The following is a 27,425-nucleotide window of genomic DNA, read 5'->3' as shown; positions in this document are numbered from 1 at the left end:
TGGTTTTTCGAGACAGGGTTTCTCTGTGTAGCCCTGGCTGTCCTGGAACTCACTCTGTAGACCAGGCTGGCCTCGAACTCAGAAATCCGCCTGCCCAAGTGCTGGGATCAAAGGTGTGCGCCACCACCACCCAGCTCAGCTTGATTTTTTAAAATTAGGCTTTCTAGATTTTAGAATTTTGTGTTATGGATGCCCAACCAGTCAAATCTGCAAATATCCCCAAATTACCCCGTCTCCTTCCGACATTTGTACCACTTTTGGTCCCAACTGCTTCAGAATAGAATTATTCAACCTATAGTTGCTGAGCTGATTCAAACTAAGAAATTTAGAATTACAGCCTTGAAATGTCAAACGCTCCATGATTTGGGGAACTGTGGCTGTACATAAAAATCCCGTAAAGTGAATCTGGAATCTGGGAGCTAGAAATTAAACTTGGCTCCTTTACAAGAGCAACAAGTCCTTTGAAAATCATAGAATGTAGTGCAAGTTTGAAAATAAGTACTACTTTCAAAATATTCTAAAAGACAATTGAGACTTCAGGTGTGACTTGCTGTCTTAAAGCCTGGGTCTGGTTCCTCGTTTTAGCAGTGCTTACAGTCTCAGTGTCCTCTCTCATTACTGAGCAGTGGGGACAGCCGGGACCTCTTCTGAGAGCTGGGAGATGGTGCTTATCCCAGAGCTGATACTGAGAACATGAAATAGATTACCTGCTGGGCTTAGACACTGCAGCCTCCTTCAGCCTTTAATCATACTGAAGTCCTGACCTACCCTACAGAACCTGCCCTTTAACTCCGAAGCTTTCTTCTTGCTGATCCTAAGAGGCTAATGAATGTTATCAGAAGTTATCTGCTTTGGGGGAATTCTATATGCTTTCTTGTTTTTAACAGAGTTTGACTGTGTAGCCCAGCCTGCCTGGAATTTCGTAGCTCAGTCTGGTCTTGAATTTGTAGTCCTCCGACTTTAGCCTTCCAGGTGTGCTACAAGTTAGGTATGTACAAGCACTCCAGGCTTAGTTGTTGGTGGTGGTACTGGTTTTGTTGGGTTTTGTTTTGTTTTGTTTTTAGTATAATCTCTTATATACCTCCATGATAACCTGAATATAGGAAGTTGTATACTTCACATAATTACAAGGGATAATTTGAATTGAATGTAATTGTTGTTATTTCTTTTGGTTTTAGAGATATTTTGTTTTGTTCTGAGACAGGGTCTTACTATACAGCTCAGGCTAGCTTTCAGCTAGCTATGTAGCCCAGGTAGGCCTCAAATAAATATAAGTCTAGTCTGAAAAAAAGTTTAAAATCATATTCTAGTACAGACAAATAGGCAAATGGACAACAAAATAAAAACAGATTTCTGTATTTACCCACTTGAGCATGCTCAGTGTGCTAGAGTGAAACCTGAGAGTTACTAAAAATAACCTCGAATGTTCAGGCAGTCGGCTCTGGGGTGTGGGAGAGAGCGAGCCTGACTCAGATGCTGCACGCTCCTGCCTGGATCCTCAGCCGCTCCGTCTCCCTCCTAGCTTCACGGTAGCTTGGACTCATTGCTCACGTCACTGGGGAGCTCTTAGAGGTCAGAGGACTTTAGCACTCCCTGGAAGGAAAATTGTTTTTATTAAATTAGATTATAATTTAGATTTGCTTAGCTTCCAGAGAGTAGCCTATTCCATTTCCCTTAAAGTAAGTGATTTTTTTTTTAATTTAGTTTTCAGCTTTCTCAAGTTGTTGTATGATTTTTTTTTTCTCTTCCTTTTTTAGGGGGCAAGGGTTTTATTCTGTAGCCATGGCTGGCCTGGAACAGTCAGTGTAACCCATACTGGCCTTAAACACAGGATAATTCTTCTACTCCACCTCCAAGTGCTAGGATCATAGGCATAAGCCAGGCTTCCCCCTCCTCCCTGCTCCTTCTGATCACACTCTCTCTACTTGGTCTGAAAACAAAGAATGTCTAGCATTGCCACCAAACAAGAAAAGCTGCTGCTTTAATCTTAACTCACGGAAGACTCTTCTCTCCACAGATTTTTGCAGCTCCAGTGGCAGCCCTTCCTTCCAGCCAATCAAAAGCCACATAACCATTCCAACTGCCCATGTGATGCCTTCTACTTTGGGGGCCTCTCCTGCCAAACCAAATTCTGCACCTTCCGGGCCTTCTTCCGCTAAGCTGCCCTTGTCAGGATTGACTGAAGGCGTGGGGATGACAAGAAATGGAGACTTCGGTGCCGTGAAGCGCTCTCCAGGCCTAGCAAGGGATTTTATGTACCTCCCTAGTGCTGCCGGGGAGAATGGGAGTCAGCAGTCCTGGTTCCCAGCAGTGGGCCACGAGAGAGAGGGAGAGATGAGGAAGTTCGATGTTCCTAGCATGGAGTCTACCCTTAACCAGCCAGCCATGCTAGAGACGTTATACTCAGATCCACATTACCGAGCCCATTTCCCCAACCCAAGACCTGATACAAATAAGGATGTATACAAAGTATTGCCAGAATCCAAGAAGGCACCGGGCAGTGGTGCAGTATTTGAGCGGAACGGACCACATGCTAGCAGCAGTGGGGTGCTCCCTTTGGGACTCCAGCCTGCGCCTGGACTTTCCAAGTCACTATCCTCTCAGGTGTGGCAACCAAGTCCTGACCCTTGGCATCCTGGAGAACAATCCTGTGAACTCAGTACTTGTCGACAACAGTTGGAATTGATCCGTTTACAGATGGAACAAATGCAGGTAAAGAACTGTTTCTTGAATTTTGCATGTTGTGTTCCTCCTTGAACTTCATAATCTTTGTCTTACACGTTTTAGGATTGTGGGTGGTTGGGTTGGGTTGGGTTGGTTTTTTTGTGACAGTGTTTCTTTGTGTAGCCCTGGCTGTATTATTACATTTATATGTTAGTGTGGGTTTGTGCATATGAGTACAGTGACCAAGAAGGCCAGAAGAGGGTGTGGATCCCCTGGAGCTGGAGTTAAAGGCAGTTGTGAGCCACCTGACATGGGTACTAGGAACTGGACTCAGGTTCCCTGGGAGAATAAGACATGCTCTTAATTGCAGAACCATCTCTCTGGCCTACTTTGCCCTTAAAAAGTGTTAACTGTAATATAAATCAAGATAATGTTTGTAGACAGGAAAAGAAAATGTAGTTGTTGGCCATTGAACCTGTTGTAGTGTGATAAAAGACCAGATATGTTCTCTAAAGTAGAGAATTAGAGGGAAAGCCAAGAGATAGGCCACTAACACCGATCACATGCTCATGGTATGCTGCTTGCTTGCTTTTTTTTTTTTTTAAGATTTATTTATTATTATATGTAAGTACACTGCAGCTGTCTTCAGACACACCAGAAGAGGGCATCAGATCTCATTACAGATGGTTGTGAGGCACCATGTGGTTGCTGGGAATTGAACTCAGGACCTTTGAAAAAGCAGCCAGTGCTCTTTAACAGCTGAGCCATCTCTCCAGCCCTCTTGGTTGGTTTTGTTGTTAAACTGTCCTGGTGCCTCCTCGCCCCAGCGCTGCTGAAGAATGAGAAGGGAAGGGCAGGAGTCTTCTCCTTCCCTGATCTGTGAGCTCCTGAGTTAACTGACCTTAGAAACTAGAGACTTTCTGAGCAGAGTTTAGTTGGCAGACATCTGCCTGGCAAGTTCTTTCCAGTCTTGCATCAGAGCTAAAATTATTTTTAAAACATCAGGCTGAGCCTGACTAGACCTTGACTTCCAGTGCTGACTGAGTGCTGCCCAGGTGTTTCCAGATACCTTTGGTCAGGCTCAAACTTCCTGGCCTGTTTGCCTTCCAGCTTCAGAACGGAGCCATGTGTCACCATCCTGCTGCTTTTGCTCCATTACTGCCCACCCTAGAGCCAGCACAGTGGCTCAGCATCCTGAACAGTAACGAGCATCTCCTGAAGGAGAAGGAGCTCCTCATTGACAAGTAAGATGGCGGGGCCCGTGCCAGGGCGGTGACCCCACCTAATCCCTTTCCTCATGGTAGAGATGGTAGAGCATCTCCGTCTGGCAGGGCTTGGGGGTGGGTGAGTGATTCATTGCAGTTCGTCTTTCCTTGGTTTTTCCCATTAAACTTTTTCTCATTCGATCCTACCTTTTCAGCAAAATATAATGTCCCACATACTTTTGGGACATAGTAGAATAGCATACATAGCTGCCTTCCAAACTGTGACGTCTAGAATCAAGGTCTGAGGATTGGCACCCATCTCTCTAAGGAAAGGGGCTCATACTATAAAGGAGTTAATGTCGGGATCTCAAATCTGACTTTGTTGGGTTTGCAGGCAAAGGAAGCATATCTCTCAGCTGGAGCAGAAAGTGCGCGAGAGTGAACTGCAAGTCCACAGTGCCCTTTTGGGCCGCCCTGCCCCCTTTGGGGATGTCTGCTTATTGAGGCTACAGGTAAACATAGCCCCCACAACAGCACTCTTCTTCCTATAGTTTAGTATTTTTCCTGTGCTTAGATATCCAGGATATACAAAAGGAGTCAAACGACAAAGGTGTCCTGTCCTTAAAGAGAAAACATCGTAAACTTTGCTGAGCACTTGAGAGATTAGAAAAGACTTTGGGGGAAGGTCCAGATGTCTTGGTATCAGAAGATATTTGGAAAACAGAGGGATAGAGCGATCATCTTAGAAGTCCTTGTGTTTTCTGTGTTTGTTTGTGTGTGGCGGTGGGGGGGTTAAAAAAAAAAGAGGTTGATGTGTATGAATGTGTTGCCTGCATGTATGTAAGTGCACAGTATTCATGCCTAGGGCCTGAGGAGTCAGAAGAGGATGTGCAATTGCTACAAGTAATCTAAACCAGTGTGCCGGCTGGGTAGCCCCTGTGTCCCTGGAAGCCAGAAGAGGGCATCAGAAATCCCTGGAATTAGAGTAGCAAATGATTGTAAACTGTTACATGGATGCAAGAATCAAGCCTAGGTCCTCTGGAAGAGAGCATCCAGTACTCCTAACACCTGAGCCATCTCTACAACCTTATAGAGCTCTTTTGTTTGTTTGTTTGTTTTTCTTTTCTTTTTGGTTTTTCAAGACAGGGTTTCTCTGTGGAGCCTGACTGTCCTGGACTTTCTCTGTAGACCAGGTTAACCTCGAACTCAAAAGATCTGCCTGCCTCTGCCTCCTGAGTGCTGGTATCAAAGATATACGCCACCGTTGCCCTGCATTCTTAGAAGTCTTAATCTGTCAGCCTGGTCAAATAGAGTGGCAGAGGCAGTGGCAGTTTTAGAGCTTTTCTCATTTGTATTCCTTTGTACCTAGGAACAGCTTAGAGAAAACTGTTTTCTCACTGGGGCCACTGTCCATTAGGATTGAGACGGAATCTGCTTTGTAAACAGAGATTGTGCTGTTTGTGCTTTCGGGTGATGAATATCAGATTATGGTAGTAAGGCCTGTTGAATCCAATAGCATCAGAATATCACCTACTTTACAGATGAGACCAGGATGAGGAGAGGGAGCCAGGCTTCCAACCTGAGTCTTGACATGTTTGTCTGTGGTCCTCTCTCAGTGCTGGGTCTCCTTGGTATTGCTGTGGGCTTTGTTTTGATTTAATTGTATTTTAATGTGTATGAGTATTTTGCCTGCCTGTATGACTGTGTACCATGTGTGTGCCTGGTACCCATGGAAGTCAGCAGGGGGCTTCAGATCCCATGGAACCAGAGTTACACATGGTTGTTAGTTGCCATTGGGTGGTGGTACTGAGCTGGGGTCTTCTGTGAGAGCAACAAGTGCTCTTAACCACTGAGCCATCTATCCAGCCCCCAGTATTGCTGTTAAAACAGTGCTTCTCATATTTGACAGCACATCTGAGTCACTTGCAGGCCTTACCACAGCACAGATTACTGAGATCTGTCCCTAGCATTTCTGATTCAATGGGCCAATGAGTAACAGATTCCAGGAATGAGTGGTCCTGACTCTCTTGGTTCTAGAGAAGAAGCACTGCCTGTAGAAATCACTGGAGAGGGATGACAATTGGCCTAGAGTGGTGGGAATGTGTAATTACAGGACCCAGTTACTTATTAAGAATTTTTTGGCAGGAGCTGCAGCGAGAGAACACTTTCTTACGGGCACAGTTTGCACAGAAGACAGAAGCCCTGAGCAAGGAGAAGATGGAGCTTGAAAAGAAACTCTCTGCTTCTGAAGTTGAAATTCAGCTCATTAGGGAGTCTCTAAAAGTGACACTACAGAAGCATTCGGAGGAGGGGAAGAAACAGGAGGAAAGGGTAAGCTGAGAAGCTGATGGCTCTCTAAACCACAGGAGAGTCGGGAGGCAGCCCTCTCTGCCAGAGTCTGTTCTCAACCAAGAGAAGTCTGGTGAGACTTCCTTGGTTTCTCACACGGCCAATCTAGAGATGGACTCCACTTCTCTGCCTCATTTCTACAAGATTGCTCCAGTCAGGGAGAGCTGTACAGTCCCTCACCAGCCCAGGGTCTGTTGTGTTTCCCTCTCTGGGCATAGATGTAACAGATGGCACATAGCAAGAGGTTTAAGTGCCTGGGGTAAACCTAACTCCATCCAGCCTGGTATCTCTTCATCCTGCTGAGAAGAGGAGAAAGATTTCCTGCTTGCAGCTAGATTTGAGTTTGTCAGTGCTCTTAGAACTCCTTAGGAGAAAATTTGTCACCATTGGGGAGGGTCTTTAAAATTGTGGGATTCTGTTGGTTCTAGCTTTCTCCAGAAGTATTCCTGGGGACTAACTGTGCTCTAGGCTACTTATATAAAACTCAGTTCCAACAGTGCTGCTGTGTTTGTTTTTGTTAGCAAGGTCTCTCTGAGTAGCACTGTAGAGTGCTGGAACTCGCTCTGTAAATCAGGCCAGCCTCAAACTCCTGAGTAGTGGCCACCACCACCCAGCCAGTGCTTCTATCTTTAAATTCCACTTGTTCGTGTGGGGCAGGTACACAGAGGGTACTGTGGAAATTGGTTCTCTCTCCTTTCACTGTGTGGGTCCTGGGAATTGAACTCAGGTCATCTGAGTTGGTGGCAAGTGCCTTACCCATTGAGGCACTGGCCTTAATTTCATAGAAACCTGCTTCTGCCACAGCAGGCTCTCTTTTGCCCTTTTATTCAGTCCAAGACTCCAGCCCATGGTGACACCACCTGGGGGTGGGTCTTCCCACCTCAAGTTACCTAATCTAGAGAAATCCTTCACAAACAAGGCAAAAAGATTATCTCCTCAATGGTTCTCTATCCTGTTGAGTCAGTGTGTAAGACTTTCTGCTAAAAAATTCCCACAATGGAAGGAAAAAACCAACTCCTGAAAGTTCTCCTTTGACCTCCACACATGTGCCACAGGTACCCTCACACACACCATATATAGACACAGTAATCATTTAAAGGGAGGAGATGTCAAGCACAGTGGTACATGACTTTAATCCTAGCACTCAGGAGGCGGAAGCAGGCATAGGCCAACTAAGACAGCATAGTGAGAACCTGTCACTAAAAAATAAAAATAAAGGGGCTGGAGAGATGGCTCAGTGGTTAAGAGCACTCACTGACTGCTCTTCCAGAGGTCCTGAGTTCAATTCCCAGCAACCACATGGTGGCTCACAACCATCTGTAATGAGATCTGATGCCCTCTTCTGGTGTGTCTGAAGACAGCTACAGTATACTCATACAAATAAAATAAGTCTTTAAAAAAATATAACACCTACATTTTATTTTAGAGATTTTAGTTTTATTTCTTTGTGTGAGTATATGCCATATATGTGAAGATGGCTCCTGCATTGGCTCTTCTGGAACTGGAGTTAAGGAGCAGATGAGCTGCCTGACATGCGTGCTCTCTTAACTGATGAGCCAGTTCAGGCAGCCCTGGAGTTTTTATTTGGTGTGGGTCTTGGTTTTTGGTCTTACTACTTTACATTTGTATCTGTACGTGTGTGTGTGTGTACAAGTTGTTAGATAACTCTAGAGCTGGGGTTACAGGTGATTGAAGCCTGCTTGATGTGAGTGCTAGGAACCAAACTGAGGTCCTTTAGAAAAACAGTATCTCAAACAGATATATGTGTAGATCACCACACCTAGGTAACCTACTTTTGTCTCTTTCTTTCTTTTTTTAAAGATGTATTTATTTTATTTATATGAGTACATATGAGTAACTGTCTTCAGACACACCAGAAGAGGGCATCATTTCCCATTACTGATGGTTCTGAGCCACCCTATGGTTGCTGGGAATTGAACTCAGGACCTCTGGAAGAGCAGTTTGTGTTCTTAACCACCCAGCCATCTCTTCACAACCTCTTACTTTTTTTTTTTTTTTTTTAAGATAAGGTCTTCTATGTAACTTTGCTGGCCTCAACCTCAGGGATATCCACCAGCCTTGACTCCTGAGTGCAGTTCCACACCCAGCTTGTCTTTATTGTGACCACTTTATCTTTTTGGATTTCAATCTAGAATGGATTTATCATTTTTCAGTAACCTTCCAGATGATTTTGGTATAGCCTGCGCTGTAGGAAGTACGGCTTTAGAGCTTGATGGTCACCACTTAGACCTGAGGTGAAGTCACTTTACAGACTGCGCTTTATTTGGTCATAGCCTTGGGGGAAGAGAACGGCTATGTCTCTGCTCTGACAGGAACCACCTGCACCAGTTCTCCTGGTTTCTTGTTCCCCCAGCTTCCTTATTTGTAAGCCAAAGAAAGCATCTTCATTCAACAACACTTTATTGGATTCCTGCTGAAAATTCAATGCTTTAGGAGTAGGATAATTTAACAAAATGGATATAATCCATAGAAATAGCCATTCTTAAACAGTTTATCCTATCAGACAGGTGATTATAGCATGACAGTGCCACAGTTTGTTTTTAATGCATACCTGTGTTTTGCCTAAAAGTATGTCAGCTTGCCACATTCATGTAGTGCTCTTGGAGCCCAGAAGAGGGTACCAAATCCCCTCAAACAGGACATACAGGTAGTTGTGAGCCACCATGACAGTGCTGGGAATAGAACTTGGGTCCTCTGCAAGGGCAGCTCTTAACTGCTGAGTCATCTCTCCAGCCCAGATACCAGTTTGGTTTTTGTTTTGTTTTGTTTTAATAAAGTCAAAATTTTTATTGAGGGACTTTGATTCCTTTGCTATCCATCCAGGCCAGTCAGGTTCAAGATTTCTGAAAGCAGCCCCTTTTCGATGAAAGATGTTTAGCCCACTTGTGCTGTCAGCCTTTTATGCTTTTATCTCTCTTTCTACTAAGGACATAGTCCTGACAACTTCAAGGCTCTCCACCAGAGTATTTCTGGCAATTTCTTCAAACAGTTTGCTTTAGAAACCATTTTAAAGTAGATCTGCCTCTCACTTGCTAATCAAGGGTAGAGACAGCAGTCACTGAAAAATGTTCATAGCCTTAAAGGAATAAATAAAAACAGACTTGATGTTTCTTTCACTAGGTCAAAGGTCGTGATAAACATATCAATAATTTGAAAAAGAAATGTCAGAAGGAATCAGAGCAGAACCGGGAGAAGCAGCAGCGTATTGAAACCTTGGAGCGCTATCTAGCTGACCTGCCCACCCTAGAAGACCATCAGAAACAGACGGAGCAGGTAGCAACCATCTCTGGCTATACCGGGAGTAAATGGAGTGGCAAGGCAAGGGGATGGTCTCATTATCCCTGAGTTCTTAAAAGGACTATGGCGGAGGAGTCATGTTAGCTAGGTTTACAACTGGATGCATTTTATTTTTTCAATTGAGACAGTCTCTCTATTTAGTCCTGGCTGTCCTAGAACTTGCTGTGTAGAATAGTCTGGCCTCAAACTGAGAGAGATTACCTGCTTCAGCCTCCTGAGCACTGGGATTAAAGGCCTGCCCAACTTGGTTTGTTTCTGAGAAAGAGGGGGTCTCATAGAAAAGCCCTGGCTGGTCTAGAACTCACTATGTACAGCAGACTGGCTTGAACTCAGCGAGGTCACCTGCCTCTTGCTGGGATTAAAGACATGTGCCACCACACCCAGCTTCAGAGCTCCAGATGTTGAGATAGCTACTCATAATTCCTTGGCTAAGCATGGGGTCCTGTCTCCTAGCTTAAGGATGCTGAATTAAAGAACACAGAACTGCAAGAGAGAGTGGCTGAGCTGGAGACTCTGCTGGAGGACACCCAGGCAACCTGCAGAGAGAAGGAGGTTCAGCTGGAAAGCCTGAGACAAAGAGAAGCAGACTTCTCCTCTGCTAGACATAGGTAATGAATGCCCTGTGTACTTGGGGGAAGGGGGGAGTTCTGTTCTGGTGCCCTGTTAACAGTGTTCATTTCAAGTTCCTTTTCTTCTAAGAGCTTTGTGCTCTTTGAATTGAAAGTCACTTATGGCCAGGCGTGGTGGCGCACACCTTTAATCCGAGCACTTGGGAGTCAGAGGCAGGCTAATTTCTGAGTTCGAGGCCAGCCTGGTCTACAGAGTGAGTTCTAGGATAGCCAGGGCTACACAGAGAAACCCTGTCTCGAAAAAATGAGAAAAAGAAAAAGAAACTTATGAGCAGGGAATTTGTCTTTGTAGTGTAGTGGGGTTTTATCATAGTATTATTGGGAGAACCCATCTCAGTGCTTGAAACAATCTTTGAGAGCCTGGCGTGGTAGTGCGCACCTTTAATTAAACCAGTTGCCTTTGGGAGGAAGAGGCAGGCAGATCTTTATGGGTTCAAGGCCAGCTAAGGCTGTGGAGTGAGACTGTCTCAAAACAATGAAAATGGTTAAAGTAGGAAATGAAGTCATCTGGATTTTCAGAAGAGAATCTTGGTGCTAAGGCCTAGGGATTATCCACATTTTGAGTCTCTAAGCTGAAGGCTACCAGGAGCATGCATCTGTCTTTCAGAATTGATTTGGGGGGGGGGGTTGTTTGTTTCTACAGATTTATTGATTTACAGTACACTGTAGTTGTCTTCAGACACACCAGAAGAGGGCATCAGGTCCTATTACAGATGGTAGTGAGCCACCATGTAGTTGCTGAGAATTGAACTCAAAACCTATAGAGGAGCAGTCAGTGATCTTTTTTTTTAAAGATTTATTTATTTATTTTATGTATATGAGTACACTGTAGCTGTACAGATGGTTATGAGCCTTCATGTGGTTGTTGGGGATTGAATTTTTAGGACCTCTGCTTGCTCTGGTCAGCCCCACTCACTTAGGCCCTGTTCGCTTCGGCCCTGTTCGCTTCGGCCCTGTTCACTCCGGCCCAAAGATTTATTTATTATTATACATAAGTACGCTGTAGCTGTCTTCAGACACACCAGAAGAGGGTGTCAGATCTGGTAATGGATGGTTGTGAGCCACCATGTGGTTGCTGGGATTTGAATTCAGGACCTTCAGAAAAGCAGTCAGTGCTTTAATCACTGAGCCATCGTTCTAGACAGTTTTGTTTGTTTTTAGGGGGCGGGGTTGAGACAATGTCTTACTCTGTAACCTTGGCTGGCCTCAACCCACCTGCCTCTGTACCCTAAGTATTAGGATCAAAGATGTGAATCACCATTTCCAGTCCTCAGAATTGTTTTTGATTGCTTGGATAGTCTCTGAGAGCAAAAGAAGATGCTATAGTGTACTCCCAGGGCATCTTGGCAGTTTATAACACTTCCTGAAAGGATGGATGTATTTCAGCAGCCTCTTGGAGTAGATGTTTCCAATGCGTAGATTGGATTGCTCATTCTTTGTCAGGCACAGTGGCCCTCTTGTTTATCTCTGTGGTGAGTTCTCCTAGAAGGGATTTAGAGGAACCAGAAATGGAGGATTGTTATAATTTCATCTTTGTTGCTATGATAAAAATGTACTGACTAAGCAATATAGGGGGAGAAAAGGTTCATTTCATCTTACACTTGCTTTTATAATCCATCACTGGGGGAAGGCTGAAACCTTAGAGGAAATCTGCTTCCTGGCTCAAACACAGGCTCATGCTTAGTTAACTTTTTTTAAAGGTCTTATTTGTATTTACGTGTATGTATCTGTGTGTGGGTATATGTCCATAAGTACAGATACCTGTTGTATTAGTCAGGGTTCTCTAGAGTCACAGAACTTATGGGTAGTCTCTATATAGTAAGGAAATTTGTTGATGACTTACAGTCTGCAGGTCCAACTCCCAACAATGGTCAGCAGCAGCTGTGAATGGAGGTCCAAGGATCTAGCAGTTGCTTAGTCCCACAAGGCAAGCAGGCAAAGGAGAGAGAGAGCAAATCTTCCTTCTTCCAGTGTCCCTCTGTAGGTCTCCAGCAAAAGGTGTGGCCCAGATTAAAGGTGTGTGCCACCATGCCTTTATTCCCAGATGACCTTGAACCCAGAGATCTCCCTGTCTTAATCTTCTGGAATTCATAGCCACTATGCCTCAAGATCTCCATGCCAAGATCCAGGTCACAAACTTGTATCTCCCAGCCTCCAGATTAGGATCACTGGTGAGCCTTCCAATTCTGGATTGTGGTTCATTCCAGATATAGTCAAGTTGACAACCAGGAATAGCCACTACAATCCACCCCTTGTCAACTTGACACAAACAATATCTCATGTTCACATGAAACAATAAGAAGGTTGTGAATACGCCTAACATGATATAACTATCCCTCTTACAATCGCAAACGCATTTGTAAATTTACAATGGGGCAATGTCCCTTGGAAACATCCTTTTAGTGTTTCAACTTAAATCCCAATTGATTTTAAAGACATTGGAAGAAAGACAAATATATTCTTAGCAAAATATGACAGAAACATTCATATTAACTTTATAATTCTCGTTTCTGCAACTGGTTACATGGCCTTAGCTAGTATTTATAACTACCTTCCTCTACTACCCATTCTGTATTTCCTTCACCCTCGGCAAGCACCTCAGCAGGTCTTGGAACTTTTCCTGGAGGATTGATCCATACCTTCATTCCTGATGGGTCTGCATCCTTTGCCATCCTGCTTGGATTAGGCTGTTGTAGTTTCCCATTGACTTTAATCACAGCACATGGTAGTACTAAGAGACGCTCTAAGGGATCTCCTACACTCCAGACATAATCCTGTCTACCTCCATTGTGGAGAGGCAATCCAACTTCCCCATGGTAATCTGGATCTATTACCCCTCCTAACACTGTTATTCCTTTCTTACACTGTTGGTTTAAGGGCATTAGAAGCCCAAAATGACCAGGGGAAAGTCTGAGCTTCCAGTTCAATGGAATGTTTGTTGTGGCTCTTGGTAGGAGCTCTGGAACCAAAACCTCTAGGCCAGCAGAACCTAGAGTTGTGGGGACAGGAAGCAAAAATTTTCCTAGAGGGTCACTAGGAGTGATAGTGAGTAGAACTATTCCCTTTCCACCCCTTGATTCCTGGACCCATGGAGCCTGGCTGTGGGGGAAACTGTACCATATATCGAACGCTGATTCAAAGCATATACTGCCTTCTGAAGAACTCTGCCCCAGCCCTCCATGCTGTTACCACCTAATTGGCGCTGTAACTGCGTCTTCAAAAGGCCATTCCAAGCCGGGCGTGGTGGCGCACGCCTTTAGTCCCAGCACTCGGGAGGCAGAGGCAGGCGGATTTCTGAGTTCGAGGCCAGCCTGGTCTACAAAGTGAGTGCCAGGACAGCCAGGGCTACACAGAGAAACCCTGTCTCGGAAAAAAAAAAAAAAAAAAAAAAAAGGCCATTCCATCTTTCTATCAGACCAGCTGCTTCAGGATGATGGGGAACATGGTAAGACCAGTGAATTCCATGATCGTGGGCCTACTGTCGCACTTCTCTGGCTGTGAAATGAGTTCCTTGGTCAGAAGCAATGCTGTGTGGAATACCACGACGATAGATAAGGCATTCTGTGAGTCCACGGATGGTCAGGTGGTTTTAGCAGAGGCATTAAGTGCAGGCTAGGCAAATCCATAGCCAGAATAAGTATCTGCTCCTTTCCACAGAGGAAGTGGGCCAGTGTAGTTGACCTGCCACCAGGTTACTGACTCGTCACCTCGAGGAATGATGACATATCTGGGGCTCAGTGTTGGTTTCTGCTGTTGGCAGATCTGGCATTCAGTGGCAGCTGTAGCCAGGTCAGCCTTGGTGAGTGGAAGTCCATGTTGCTGAGCCCAAGCATAACCTCCATCTCTGCCACCACGGCCACTTTGTTCATGTGCCCATTGAGCAGTGACAGGGATGGCTGGGGAAAGAGGCTGACTGTCCACAGAACGGGTCATCTCATCCACTTGATTATTGAACTCCTCCTCAGCTGAAGTCACTTTTTGGTGAGCATTGACACAGGACACAAATATCTTCACATTTTTTGCTCATTTGGAGAGATCTGTCCACATCCTTCTTCACCAGATGTCATTCTCACCAGTTTTCCAGTCATGATCTTTCCAAGTCCCTGGCCATCCAGCCAATCCATTGGCTACAGCCCATGAGTCAGTGAATAGTCATACATTTGGCCATTTCTTCTTCCAAACAAACTGTAATACCATGTGAACTGCCTGAAGTTCTGCCCACTGTGAAGATTTTCCTTCACCTGTATCTTTCAGGGTTGTTCCAAAAAGGGGTTGTAATGCTGCAGCTGTCCACTTCTGGGTGGTGCCTGCATAACATGCAGAGCCATCAGTAAACCAGGCCCTAGTCTTCCCTTCAGTCAGCCGATCATAGGGAACACCCCATGAGGCTATAGGCGCATGCTTGGCAGCAGATGGCATTGTAACAGGAGTAGAAACCATAGGCATTTAAGCAAATTCTTCATGTAATTTGCTTGTGCCTTCAGGACCTGCTCTGACCTGATCACATATATACCGCTTCCAGTTGATAATAGACTGCTGCTGTGCACATCCCACTTTATGACTTGCAGGGTCTGATAGTATCCAGCTCATGATGGGTAATTCAGGTCGCATAGTAACTTGGTGTCCTGTTGTCAAACTTTCAGTTTCCACTAAGGCCCAAGAGCAGGCCACGAGCTGTTTTTCAAAGGGAGAATAGTTGTCTGCAGATGATGGTAGAGCTTTGCTCCAAAATCCCAAAGGTCTCTTCTGTGATTCACCTACAGGGGCCTGCCAGAGGCTCCAAAAAGCATCTCTATCTTCCACCAACACATCAAGTACCATCAGGTCTGCTGGATCATATGGTCCAAGTGGTAGAGCAGCCTGCTAGCAGCCTGGACCTGTTGAAGAGCCTTCTCCTGTTCCAGGCCCCACACAAAGCTAGCACCTTTCCGAGTCACTTGGTAAATAGGCCTGAGTAACACACCCAAGTGAGGAATGTGCTGTCTCCAGAATCTAAACAGACTTAAACAGTGTGCTTCTTTCTTGGTGGTGGGAGGGGCCAGGTGCAATAACTCATCTTTCACCTTAGAAGGAATATCTCTGCATGACCGACACCACTGGACTCCTCTAAGAATTTCACTGAGGTAGATGGTCCTTGAATTTTGGTTGGATTTATTTCCCGTCTCTGATACGCATATGTGTTACCAATAAGTCCAAAGTGGTTGCTACTTCCTGCTCACTTGGTCCAATCAGCATAATGTCATCAATGTAGTGCACCAATGTGATATTTTGTGGAAGAGACAAAAGATCAAGATCCCTTCTAACTAAGTTATGACACAGGGCAGGAGAGTTAATATATCCTTGAGGCAAAACTGTGAAGGTATACTGCTGGCCTTGCCAACTGAAAGCAAATTGCTTCTGGTGGTCCTTATGGACAGGTACTGAGAAGAAGGCATTTGCCAGATCAATAGCTGCATACCAGGTACCAGGAGATGTGTTAATTTGCTCAAGTAACGAAACTACACCTGGTACAGCAGCTGCAATTGGAGTTACTACCTGATTTAGTTTTCGATAGTCAACTGTCATTCTCCATGATCCATCTGTCTTCTGCGCTGACTCGATAGGAGAGTTAAAGGGAGATGTGGTGGGAACCACCACCCCGGCATCTTTCAAGTCCTCGATAGTGGCAGTAATCTCTGCAGTTCCTCCAGAAATATCATACTGTTTTGTTTTGTTTTCTCGAGACAGGGTTTCTCTGTGTGGCCTTGGCTGTCCTGGAACTCACTTTGTAGACCAGGCTGACCTCCAACTCAGAAATCCACCTGCCTCTGCCTCCCAAGTGCTGGGATTAAAGGTGTGGGCCACCACTGCCTGGCTACGATACTGTTTTTGATTCACTATTTTCTTTGGCAGAAGCAACTCTAAAGGCTTTCATTTAGCCTTTCCAACCATAATAACCCTCACTCCACAGGTCAGGGAACTCTGCCAATTTATGTGTATATTTATCCCAGTTATACATTCTGGAACTGGGGAAATGACCACAGGATGTGTTTGGGGACCACTGGACCCTCTACCGTGAGTCAGACATCAGTCAAAACTCCATTAATCACCTCTCCTCCATCAGCCCCTACTTTAACTGGAGGGCCACATGTTTCTTGGGATGTCCTGTGTCGATTCAGGGCCAGTATCCGATCGACCCCGGGAAGTCTGGTTTATTTCCTTTCCCCAGTGCACAGTTACCCGTGTAAAAGGCCGCAGGTCCCTCTGGGAAGAACTGGAGAAAGACTAACAGCAAAACTTTTAGGTGTCTTATCAAGATCCTTCCTCGAGGGAACCTAGTCACCCCTTCATTCAAGGGGTTCTAGATCTGCAAACTGGCTCAAGTCTGGAAATTGATTCACTGGCCAAGATTGCCTTTTGCTATGATCCAGTGTAGCCTTTCTTTCATTTGTTTGAGAATTTTTCTGCTTATACAGATCAAACAGATATGCAGTAGGCTTCCTATCTATTTTGTGCCTGGAAACACCGTGATTGATTAGCCAGTACCAAAGGTCCAAACGAGTCATGCCATTATAAATTTCACCTCTCCTGTGAAATTATGACCATTATGGGGTGTTATTATAAACATTGCTTTCTCTACGCTGTCCATTATAACTATAATCACCTTGTCTCTAGCAATTCAGTGCTGCACTTGGCCCCTGTTACTTTGGGGCCCAATTAAACCCATTGCATTTAATTCATCTAATTGAGCAGCAGCATCTCCAACCCTAAGGTCTGGCACAAGGAAAGAAGCAAGGACAAAACCCTTCAAATGTGCTGGTGCCCCTCTCACCAGTTTGTGTCTTACAGGACTGGTAAAGGGCATTGTGGAGGATTAGGTTTTACACAGTGTATCCACTCTAGCATTGCAGTTTCCCTAAGCCTTAACACTGAGCCAAGGGAGATCAAGCATCTCTAACTCCTTTTCAGTAGGCCATCTTTTGATAAACACTTCAGCCAGCCATTCAGACAAACTTCTGACACCTTTTTTAACTGGGTGAGTTTCCATAGTAAATCTAGAATCTCCACTCAGAAGGCCCATGCCAATAAACTCAGCCTGCTCTAGTTTTATATTCCTTCCACCATTATCTCACACCCTTTCCATTCCCACACATATTCCCCAGACTTCTGCTTGAATGAATTAGCAAACTCATTAAGCTCTTTAGTAGTGCAGTGCACTTCCTTATGTTCTAGAGGCCTAGTTTTGCCTTGAGTCTGGTTATAGGTCTAGAAGAAACTATTACTATTAGTGGACCTTGAGAAACATCAGTATTGTCTTGTCTGGCATTTTCTTCAGTGAAAGTCATTGCTGGTTTATCAGACTCTGGGGGATTAATTTCCTCATGTGGAGAAGGCTTTATTTCAAGGGGTGGGGCTGAAGTTACTATTTCCTCAGGTGGGGCAAACCCTTGAGAATCTGAAAATTCAAAATTCTCAGCTTCAACAAGGTCTTCCCACACATCCCCATCCCAAGTTATGGGATCCCAATCTTTGCCAATTAGTGTCCTTACTTTAACTGCTGACACCCTCTGAGGCTTGAATTTTTGCTGTAATTCAGCCAACCTTATAATGAGGGGTTCAGTTTGAATTTCTGCAACTTGAGCTCTCTCTATGGTTGCTGGAGAAAAGAATCTCTTCAAGGATGCGTAGAGCTGTTCAACTTTATCACACAACTCCTTCTTTTCCTTCATCATTTTTCCCAAGATGCTAAGAGCAACCAGCCATTTTCCGGTTTTTTTCCCCATCTTGTAGAAAGCTTTGTACACTGAATCACCTAATTCATCAAGATAATCAAGGGAAATAGCTTCTTTAAGCTTGAAATATAGTTTCAACCACAGATCTTCAATATTCTCTGAGCTCCCAGGAGGGAGAGACTCTGGAGAGGTTTCAGTAGTTGAAGATGCTGGTTGTCAAACCAACTCCAGAGTTTTAAAAGATTCATCCTTTTACTTCTCCTCCTCTAGAACCACTCCCAGTACCAACTTCTGAATTAGTTAGGGTTCTCTGGAGTCACAGAACTTATGGGTAGTCTCTATATAGTAAGGGAATTTGTTGATGACTTACAGTCTGCAGGTCCAACTCCCAACAATGGTCAGCAGCAGCTGTGAATGGAGGTCCAAGGATCTAGCAGTTGCTCAGTCCCACAAGGCAAGCAGGCAAAGGAGAGAGAGAGCAAATCTTCCTTCTTCCAGTGTCCTTATGTAGGTCTCCAGCAAAAGGTGTGGCCCAGATTAAAGGTGTGTGCCACCATGCCTTTATTCCCAGATGACCTTGAACCCAGAGATCTCCCTGTCTTAATCTTCTGGAATTCATAGCCACTATGCCTCAAGATCTCCATGCCAAGATCCAGGTCACAAACTTGTATCTCCCAGCCTCCAGATTAGGATCACTGGTGAGCCTTCCAATTCTGGATTGTAGTTCATTCCAGATATAGTCAAGTTGACAACCAGGAATAGCCACCACACCTGTAGAGGCCAGATACATCAGATCCTCTTGGAGCTGGAGTGGCAGATGGTTCTGAACTGCCCAACATAGGATTCAACAAATTCAGGTCCTCTGCAAGGACACTGTGTTTTCATGCTGGCTGATCCATGCTTCAGCCGAGCTAGAATTCTTATGCAGCCCAAGACCACCTGACTAGACATGGTGCCTTCCCATAGCTACTCTGATCTAGAAAATTCTTCAGTCAAGCCTTTAAGGGTATCTCAAAATGAGTTCCCCTAAGATGATTCTAAGTTGACCATTAAAGATAACTTAGGACAGGGACAAAGCTGGCTCTGCCTTAAATAATATGCATCAAGAAAAAAAGAGGGACTGGAGAGATGGCTCAGCAGTTAAGAACACCGACTGCTCTTCCAGAGGTCCTGAGTTCAATTCCCAGGAACCACATGGTGGCTCACAACCATCTGTAATGGGATCTGACATTCCCTTCTGGTGTGTCTGAAGACAGCTATAATTGTACTTATATACATAAAATAAATAAATCTTTTTAACAAAAAGAGATGTGTTTTGTTTTGTGACAAGGTCTTGTAGCTTGACTTCATACTTGCTGTGATGTCCAGCAAATCCCTGCTTCCTCTGTTTTCCAGGATATGGTAGAATTTCAGGTCTATACCACTCTACCCAGCTAAGAGAGTTCTTGTGTATTTTTCAATTTTTTTTATATTTTCATTTTTTAAACTTTTTTTGCTTTTGTGTTTTGAGACAGGGTTTCTATGTGTAGCCCTGACTGTCTTGGAACTCACTTTGTAGACCAGGCTCGCCTCAAACTCAGAGATCCACCTGCCTCTGACTCCCAAGTAACGGGGTTAAAGGCACGTGCTACCACCATCCAGCTCAAATTTTATTTTTCTATATGAAAACAGAATACAAAAGCCTTTGGCAAATACAAAGTTAATATATTGTGCAGATAGATTCTGGCTCCTTGTAAAGAAAACTGAATTTAGCCGCGCATGGTGGCGCACAGCCCACGCCTTTAATCCCAGCACTCAGGAGGCAGAGGCAGGCGGATTTCTGAGTTTGAAGCCAGCCTGGTCTACAAAGCAAGTTCCAGGACAACCAGGGCTATAGAGAGAAACCCTGTCTCGAAAAACCAAAAAGAAAAAAGAAAAAGAAAGCTGAACTTTAGTATCTGTCAGTATCTGCATCACATGATCCTCAGCTGTGGGTTGGAGGTGTAAGACAGAAAATAGTAGAACCAAGAGTTAAAAGCTACAATAGGGCCTGGGGGAGATGGCTCAGTGGTTAAAAGCACTGGCTGCTCTTCCAGAGGTCTTGGAGTTCAGTTCCCAGCACCCACATGGTGGCTCACAGCCATCTATAGGGGATCTGACGCCCTCTTCTGGCATGGGAGTGTATATTCAGCAGAGCACTCACATTAAATAAGTAAGATTTTAAAACAACAGCCACAATAGTTCTGATTTCATAGTTCTAGAAGAAGAAATTGTCTTTCAGCTCTCAAGATAAACAGTCTGTGGAAGAAGCCAATGGAGAAAACCTCAGAGTGGACATGGAATCCCAGCAGAAGGAATGTGACTCCCTCCGAAAGGTGACTAGGCTTTCTGAGTCTGGCCCGGGCAGGCTGGGAGGGAAGAAGAGAATGCATACTGGGAAGGAACCAGGAGTTCCTGGTCTTAAGCTACCCAGGGTCTGCTAGAAAGAGCTTTTCTCTCTTTTAAGAAGTCAGCCTTGTGTAGTAAGTTTACATTTTAGATATTCAATCACAGGCAGATTGCTTATCAAGAATATACACAAAAGTTAGGGGCAACATACCCATCAAGTGAACCAGAATGGTGTGCACTGAATCCCAGGAGCACTGTGGGTTCAGGGCCTGGAGAAGCTGCTAATGTTCATCAAAACTTCAGCACTGGGGAGGTGGCTCAGTTTCTCAACTCAGCGAATAATAGAGATCCAGTAACCTGCTGTGGGACAAATGGTTCAGAAACTATGTGAACTCTTGAGGCACAGAAAGCTGACACTATTTAGAGTCTCTCCTGGAATAGTCACTAAAAAATAGTGACCAAAGCTCTAACCCCATACGCACTGTAGATAGCCCAGGATAGGGAGAACCAGTAAGCTGACTTTGTGCTTTTGAAAAACATGTATACTGAGAGTTCCTTCCACTGACCTGCAGTCAATAGGTGAAGGTCTAGTGCATTCCTCTATGTCTTAGTCAGGGTTTCTATTCCTGCACAAACATCATGACCAAGAAACAAGGTGGGGAGGAAAGGGTTTATTCAGCTTACACTTCCATACTGCTGTTCATCACTTAAGGAAGTCAGGACTGGAACTCAAGCAGGTCAGGAAGCAGGAGCTGATGCTGAGGCCATGGAGGGATGTTTCTTACTGGCTTGCTTCCCCTGGCTTGCTCAGCTTGCTTGCTTATAGAACCAAAGGCTACCAGCCCAGGGATGGCACCATCCACAAGGGGCCCTCCCTGCTTAATCATTAATTGAGAAAATGCCTGACAGCTGGATCTCATGGAGGCACTTCCCCAACTGAAGTTTCTTTCTCTGTGATAACTCCAGCCTGTGTCAAGCTAAAACAGCCAGTACACTCTGTAATCTCTGTTATGGCCAGAGCACAGTCAGGGAAGATCAGGAGTCTGAAGTAGATTTCTGTAGGTTATGCCAATCAATCCTCATCCTGGTCTCATAATGGGCTATAGATGGTCTTGGGTCACCACATCAGCCCTATGCTTGTAGCCTTTCTTGATAACTTTGCCTTTCAGGTGGTAGAGAGGCAACAGCTGAAGATGGAACAGCTGCACTCCCAAGTCCAGGTGAGCAGGAGCCTCCGGCCCCCGGTGGGTAGGACTGAACCAGCAGAAGCTTAGAATTCAGCTCAACTTCTCATTCCTTTCTCCACCATATGATTTAGTTCTTGTTTGCCATACAAGAAGGAAACAGTGCTTCTGAGCCTCCTGTTTTGTTGAGATGACAGATATGAGCCCAAACTCAGAAAACCGTTATCATATCACCTGGGGGGGGGGGTGAATTCAGGAGAGTCAGTGGGAGGGAGGGGAGGTCTCAGACAAGATTCTGAAGATCCTAGGATGAATGATCAGGCATTTGCGAGGCAAAGAGGAGCTGACTAGGATGGTACTAGTATCCTGTGGGAGGAGCATCAAGGTGTGAAACCCCATAGTTTAAACAGGAAACTGCAGCCACTTTGATGCTGTTGAACTACAGCACGTACTGCTTACCAGTGAGGAGACCTTTTGAGAAATGTGCAGTTAGATGATTTCATCTTTATGAATGTCACAGAGTGGACTGCTAAGACACTTCACTAGGCTGTGTCTGACAGGCCTCGTTGCCTGCTGCAGTCCACCTTTGATCGGAACATCCTTATGCAGCGTGTGCCTAGGTTGAGTTTAAGTGGAGAGCTGAGCATAAGAGATTATGGGAAGGCCTTCTCTATCCTACAATGTTAGCATCTGTTTTTATTATTTTTCTATTTTATTTTGCCTGCATGTGTTATGCGTATGTGTTCCACATGTGTGCTGGTACCCCCAGAGGTCAGAAGGAGTGTCAGTTCCCTGGAACTGTAGTTCCAGATGGTTGTGAATCACCATGTGTGCCGAGGGCTCATCCTGGCACCCAGCTTCCCCAGGAAGGCAGCAAAGGTGTCAGCGATTGAGGCCAAACTGCTTTATCGTCGACAGTTCTTTAACTCTTTGCTGTTGTGGGCCAGAAGCTACTCACTTTTGGTCATTCATCTGCCCTTCCCCTTTGCTCCTGTGTAGGCCAAAGCTTCTTACATTTGGTAATTCTTCTCTTCCCTGTTTGCTGTTCTAAGGCCCAAAGCCTCTGGCTTCTGGTAATGTGACTCCAACTTATAACAGCAGGGGAATTAGAAAAAAGCTTAGTTTCTTCCGGTCTCAAGGGCCCCTCCCTCCCTGGCCAGGGGAGAGGTTTGGAGTTTGTTAACTCTTTGTGAGCCATATAGAAGAGAAGAGGAAGAAAGAGAATATAAGCATACACATAGACACAAACGACACACACACACACTTTGACTGGGCCTGACCACCTGTCTCAACAATTCCATAAGAGTTCATGCACACTTAAATATATACACATTATACCTACACATGTATAGACAGACACACACACATTCGGTGCATGGGGCTAAGCCCCAAATGCCATACATTATTTCTTCTCTCTGACCTTCTTATACCTCCTTAGACAAAGATTCTTTATAAAATTACCTCACAGATGAAGCGTTAGGGGGCTTAGAGAAGGATATAGATAGTCAGCTCAAAGCGGTGCTTCCTTCCATAAGCAGATTCACAGCAACAGCTTCCCAGGGCCTTGCTGTATCACACCTGTGGCTTCTTCCTTGGGCCAGACTTAGAATGAATGGTTTTCCTTGATCAAAACTTGTTCCAAGCCTGCTTTCTTATCCTAGTGCAATTAACCCATGACACGTGTAGTTTTACAGAGCTCTGTTTGTAGCTTTATTTTATAGGAGACTTGAGACTACTTGTATTAATTTGAGAGTTCTATAAAATCATTACCAGAAATTGTGAAATCATCAGTTTGTCTGTACAGCCTTACTACAAGAGAATACATCTTCATGCTGATCTGTAGAAAATATACCCAGTAGGGGGGACTGATGCCCAGGAATCATTAGGCTGTGTAATTATGTGATAGTGGCAGGAAAGGCAGATCAGCAGCAAGAAGCTATCTTGGGATGAAGTCTCTGGTGATCTTGCATCTCAGAGCTCACTCATCACAAGCCATGAGAAACAGTGGGCCATCTCCAGCAAACTCACTTGCATGTCTCACCCTCTTCTAGATGGCTTCTGACACATGTGTGTTGGGAATCAGACCCAGGTCCTCTGTAAGAACAGCAAGTGCTTTTAACTGTGAGCCATCTCTTCAGCCCCCTGCCATGTTAACTTTTAATCTCTAGTGGGTGATGTGAATCTTGCTAGAACATTAATTGTAGTGTGGGATGGTGAGGTTTACAGTTCAGGCTCGGCGAGAAGCTTGGCCTCCTATGAGGAGGCAGCAAAAAGTGTAGTGAAGTGTGGGGAATGTGGCACGAGACATGGTGACAGAGAAGAGGTATAAGGAGACAGATGGGAGAAACACCTAGAAGGAATCAGTGAGTGACAAGAATAGGACTTAAGGAACAGCAAAGAGCCATGCTACACAGGGGCCCTCTAGCCAAGGATAACTCCTGGTCCCTATATTTGGCCACAGTAGGAGTGTTCATTAATCCATTCTCTGAGAAATCTTGAATGAAATAGACTTAGGTTTTTTGAACTGTAAAAGGTTTTACATAGGCATGTGATTAGTGGGGAAAGCACTTCCCTGTGTGTCAGGACCAGAATTCAGACCCCAGCACCCATGTACATGCTGGGAGGGTGGCAACCCACGTGTAATCCAGTGCTGGGAGTCAGAGCCAGATGCAGGATCCGTGGAGCAAGCTAGTTAGCTAGACTAGCTGATGCTTAGCACTGGGCTCAAATGAAGGCCTTTCCTCAGTCCACAAGGTGAAGAGGAATCATGAAAAGACTCATCAACCTCTGGCCTCCATACAGAGTGAACATGGGCAACACACACATGTATATGCAGAAAATGAAAGTGTTTCACATCAAACTGTTGAAATGCAGGAGGAAAGCTGCAGGCCCCCCCTCCCCCCCCCTTTACGCCTGTGCCTGTGTAGGTCTCCATTTCTCCATTTCAGTTCTCGTCGGGAAGTACTCACACCGGTAAGCATTTAAAGGCCAGGGTTTTAGTTGTCCATGGCTTATTGAGTGGAAGGGTTTTAATCAGCGGTGCTCAAAACTGTGTGTGTGACCTCTTTGAGGTTGATGGACCCTTTCACAGGGGTTGCCTAAGACTGTTGGAAAAATCAGAGGTTGATATTATGATTCATAACTGTCAAAATTACAGTTATGAAGTAAAAATGAAAATAATTTTGTGGTTGGGGTCCCCACAACATGAGGATCTGTATTAGAGGGAGGGGCTCAGTATTAGGAAGATTTAGAAGCGGGCTGGAAATGGAATGTAGCGGCTCTCAGCTCTTCTCACACAGCCCTTAGAGCAGCTGTGTGGTAGATGCAGTGTGGGTGTGCAGCCTAGGTGAGGTGACAGCATACAAGTCAGACTTGTTGCTCTTGCTTGTTCTCTACAACATCTTGCCATGTGGTCTTTAGAGCCAAAAGCAAGAACTGGCACAAGAAGAAGGAATCAACCAGGCACTGAGAGAGGAGGCCCAGCGGAGGGAGACAGCCCTGCAGCAGATGCGCACAGCCGTGAAGGAGGTGAGCATTGGCTAGGCCCTCAGAGCCTCCGAGAAGGTGATTTCTCCCTTTGCCCAAGAGTGTGGAAGAGGATGTAAGCTTTTAGCAAAGGAATGGGTAGTAGCGGTGTGTTTTCCTTTTATGTTAAAAGCCCTAGGTTTGTCTGAGAGTGGCCATAATCACCTAGGAATGCTTTTCAGAGGTAGGATTCCCCTCCCTTCCTCCCCTCCCCCCACCGCAATATTCCTGCATCCACAGGTTTGTGAGATTGGGGGTGGGGGGAGAGGTAAAAAACTGATGACTAGGGCGTGTAATCCCAGCAGTTGGGAGACTGAGACTGAACGCAAGGCCAGCATGTCTCACACATACACCCCCAAAATGAATGAGGATTTGGTGGTACTCATGGAGTGAATAGAGTTGTCTGTAAGGCCCACTGAGCTCACTGGCCAAGTACCTAGGAGGACATCTCCCAGAACTAGGACTGTTACATGGCCCAGTGTGCATGAAGGGCAGAGAATAGAGGTGTGGGTGTGTTAAGGTCTCGGGATGAGAGAAGGCGAAGACAGCCTTATAGACGTAGCTGCTCCGTCTAGGAAAGCCTGGCTACTACAGTGAGAGCTTGCAATGTAGAACGCTAGAACTTCACCTCCCTAGAGGAGGTTCAAGAGGACACAAGGTCAAAGCCAGTCTGAGCTGGGCGGTGGTGGCGCATGCCTTTAATCCCAGCACTTGGGAGGCAGAGGCAGGCAGATTTCTGAGTTCGAGGCCAGCCTGGTCTACAAAGTGATCCAGGACAGCTAGGGTTACACAGAGAAACCCTGTCTTGAAAAGAATTTTAAAAAGCCAGTCTGGTTTATATAGTGTGTTCTAGGCCAGCTGTAACAAACAAAGGAAGGAAGGGTTGGGGTATAGCTCAGTTGGTAGAATGCTTGCCTTGCATACAGGAAGCCTTGAGCTATAAACAGGGGGTAGTGGTATATACTTGTAACCCCTGAACTCAGAAAAGGTGGAGACAGGAGGATCAAAAGTTCAAGGACATCCTCAGTGATGTAGGAAGTTTGAGGCCAAACTGGGCTGTGTGGCCTTGTCTCAAAAAAGGGGTGGAGGCAAGATGCCTTTTAGCTCTGTATCTCCAGGTCTCTTATCTTTGCCGTCGACACACCCAGGGGCCACTAGCAGTCTTACTGTTTCCCTTGCCCCCTTTATTCCTCTGACAGCCTGTTATCAGGCTGGCTGGTGGCCACTTTTGTCGGGGTGGCAGGGAGAGATTGAAACCAGTGTCTCCTCAGATTTCACTGTTCACTTTAAGCCATCTCTAATGGCCTGGCTCACAGAGCTGCCCAGGGACTGGCTTCAGATGGAGTTCCTGGGGGTGGGAGCATCTTCTCTGGTTCCTGGGCCGAAACCTGGAGGCCGGTGACTCCGATCCTGCTGAGGAATAGTCTCCTCTTCAGCGCTGGATCCCTAAGGGCCTGGGCTCAGCCTACACACGGGAGGAGCGAGTATTCATAGACGAAAGGGGTTGGGGAACATGGCACCAAGCCTGTGTGGGTAGCAACGGAGAGAGACATTGTCTGTGACTCCATTTCTCTTCCACGCATATTCACAGCCATGTACACTCAAATACACACTTCCTAGGGCTCTCTTGGAGTCTTAATTAGTTTATCATTTGCTTACTTAGCTTTCAGTGCAAAACCAGGACCTGATTGAGAAGAATCTGACGCTGCAAGAGCACTTGCGCCAGGCCCAGCCAGGGTCCTCATCTTCACCAGACTCAGCCCAGCTGGCCTATGAGCTGCACCAGGAACTGGCCAGTTGCCTTCAAGATCTGCAAGCTGTCTGCAGCATTGTGACCCAGAGGGCCCAGGGCCACAATCCTAACCTCTCCCTACTCCTAGGCATTCACTGTGAGTCATCAGAAGGTCTCCACCTTATCACCCAGCCAGTGTGGCTGTTCCTACAGTAACTGTGAACCAGGTGCATAGGCCTGGTCACTGCTTTGGGGGAGTTGTCAAAGTAAGTGCACGCTATAAGTGTTTCACAGACAGGCCTTCCTAGAGGGGGCTTACAGATGGCAAACGGGAAGCCAGCCTTAGGCAACAAATTATCCCAGTGGTTCTATAAAGGTATCACGACCTTAAAAAAAAGCAAGATGCCTTTCAGCTCTGTTTATCTCCAGGTCTCTTATCTTTGCCATCGACATACCCAGGGGCCACTAGCAGTCTTACTGTCTCCCTTGCCCCCTTTATTCCTCTGACAGCCTGTTATCAGGCCGGCTGGTGGCCACTTTGTCAGGGTGGCAGGGAGAGATTGAAACCAGGGTCTCCTGAGTGTGGGGTTGTAGCTTGTAGTAGTCTTTACTATGTGCAAAGCCCTGGCTCAGACCTCAGAGTGTTGGGAAGGCTGTGCCCTAAGGTGATGCGCTTGCGGAACTGCTGTATTCTGCCCGTTCTTCGTGAGTTTCAATCACCTCATTTGCTGACACTCTTG

At 45.5% G+C, this 27,425-nt stretch overlaps 1 protein-coding gene across 2 annotated transcripts in view; it reads left to right on the top strand.

The window, feature by feature from the left end:
• Window positions 1-27,425, top strand: part of Cep85 (centrosomal protein 85) — a 52,747-nt gene that overhangs the window by 23,726 nt on the left and 1,596 nt on the right. For both annotated transcript variants that reach the window (XM_021160249.1, XM_029476304.1), the window contains 10 exons: window positions 2,018-2,712; window positions 3,775-3,908; window positions 4,264-4,381; window positions 6,015-6,200; window positions 9,360-9,512; window positions 9,990-10,144; window positions 20,138-20,231; window positions 21,414-21,464; window positions 24,849-24,956; window positions 26,617-26,842. In XM_021160249.1, coding sequence (XP_021015908.1) covers window positions 2,018-2,712; window positions 3,775-3,908; window positions 4,264-4,381; window positions 6,015-6,200; window positions 9,360-9,512; window positions 9,990-10,144; window positions 20,138-20,231; window positions 21,414-21,464; window positions 24,849-24,956; window positions 26,617-26,842 — 1,920 coding nt within the window. The remainder of the gene's footprint in view (window positions 1-2,017; window positions 2,713-3,774; window positions 3,909-4,263; window positions 4,382-6,014; window positions 6,201-9,359; window positions 9,513-9,989; window positions 10,145-20,137; window positions 20,232-21,413; window positions 21,465-24,848; window positions 24,957-26,616; window positions 26,843-27,425) is intronic.

Source organism: Mus caroli, chromosome 4, assembly GCF_900094665.2.
Source record: "Mus caroli chromosome 4, CAROLI_EIJ_v1.1, whole genome shotgun sequence".
NCBI lineage: Eukaryota > Metazoa > Chordata > Mammalia > Rodentia > Muridae > Mus > Mus caroli.
Note: the sequence above shows the minus strand (reverse complement) of the source record. Positions and strands in the feature narration are given on the sequence as shown.